Source organism: Neomonachus schauinslandi, chromosome X (assembly GCF_002201575.2).
Source record: "Neomonachus schauinslandi chromosome X, ASM220157v2, whole genome shotgun sequence".
NCBI lineage: Eukaryota > Metazoa > Chordata > Mammalia > Carnivora > Phocidae > Neomonachus > Neomonachus schauinslandi.
This window is the reverse complement of record NC_058419.1, coordinates 30,251,615-30,251,953: the sequence shown is the minus strand read 5'-3', so window position 1 is coordinate 30,251,953 and position 339 is coordinate 30,251,615. Positions and strand designations below refer to the sequence as shown.

The window sequence follows — 339 nt, the reverse complement described above, 5'->3', positions numbered from 1 at the left end:
TCCCGGCCCGTTCCTCCCGCAGTCCCGCAGTCGCCCGTCTCATTCCTTTCAACATGACAGATGCCGCTGTGTCCTTCGCCAAGGACTTCCTGGCGGGTGGAGTGGCCGCGGCCATCTCCAAGACGGCGGTAGCGCCCATCGAGCGGGTCAAGCTGCTGCTGCAGGTACCTGCGGGGATGGGGGAGTCGGGACCAGGAAGTGGGGGAGGGGGCGCGCAGAAAGCCTGGCTGGAGGGGGTACAGCTCCGCAGCCCTGTCGGGGGAAGCGGCCCCGTGCGGGCAGGGGTGGCCGCGGAGGCGGACCAATAGGCCAGCTCGAGGGAGGTGCTTTGGTGACCTG

The 339-nt window shown here is 69.0% G+C and overlaps 1 protein-coding gene across 1 annotated transcript in view; it reads left to right on the top strand.

The window, feature by feature from the left end:
* Positions 1 to 6: 6 nt before the first annotated feature.
* The window catches only part of SLC25A5 (solute carrier family 25 member 5), a 2,894-nt gene continuing 2,561 nt past the window's right edge, over positions 7 to 339 (top strand). The window contains exon 1 of the mRNA XM_044911565.1: positions 7 to 164. Within this exon, the coding sequence (XP_044767500.1) occupies positions 54 to 164 (111 nt within the window). The 5' untranslated portion in view covers positions 7 to 53. The remainder of the gene's footprint in view (positions 165 to 339) is intronic.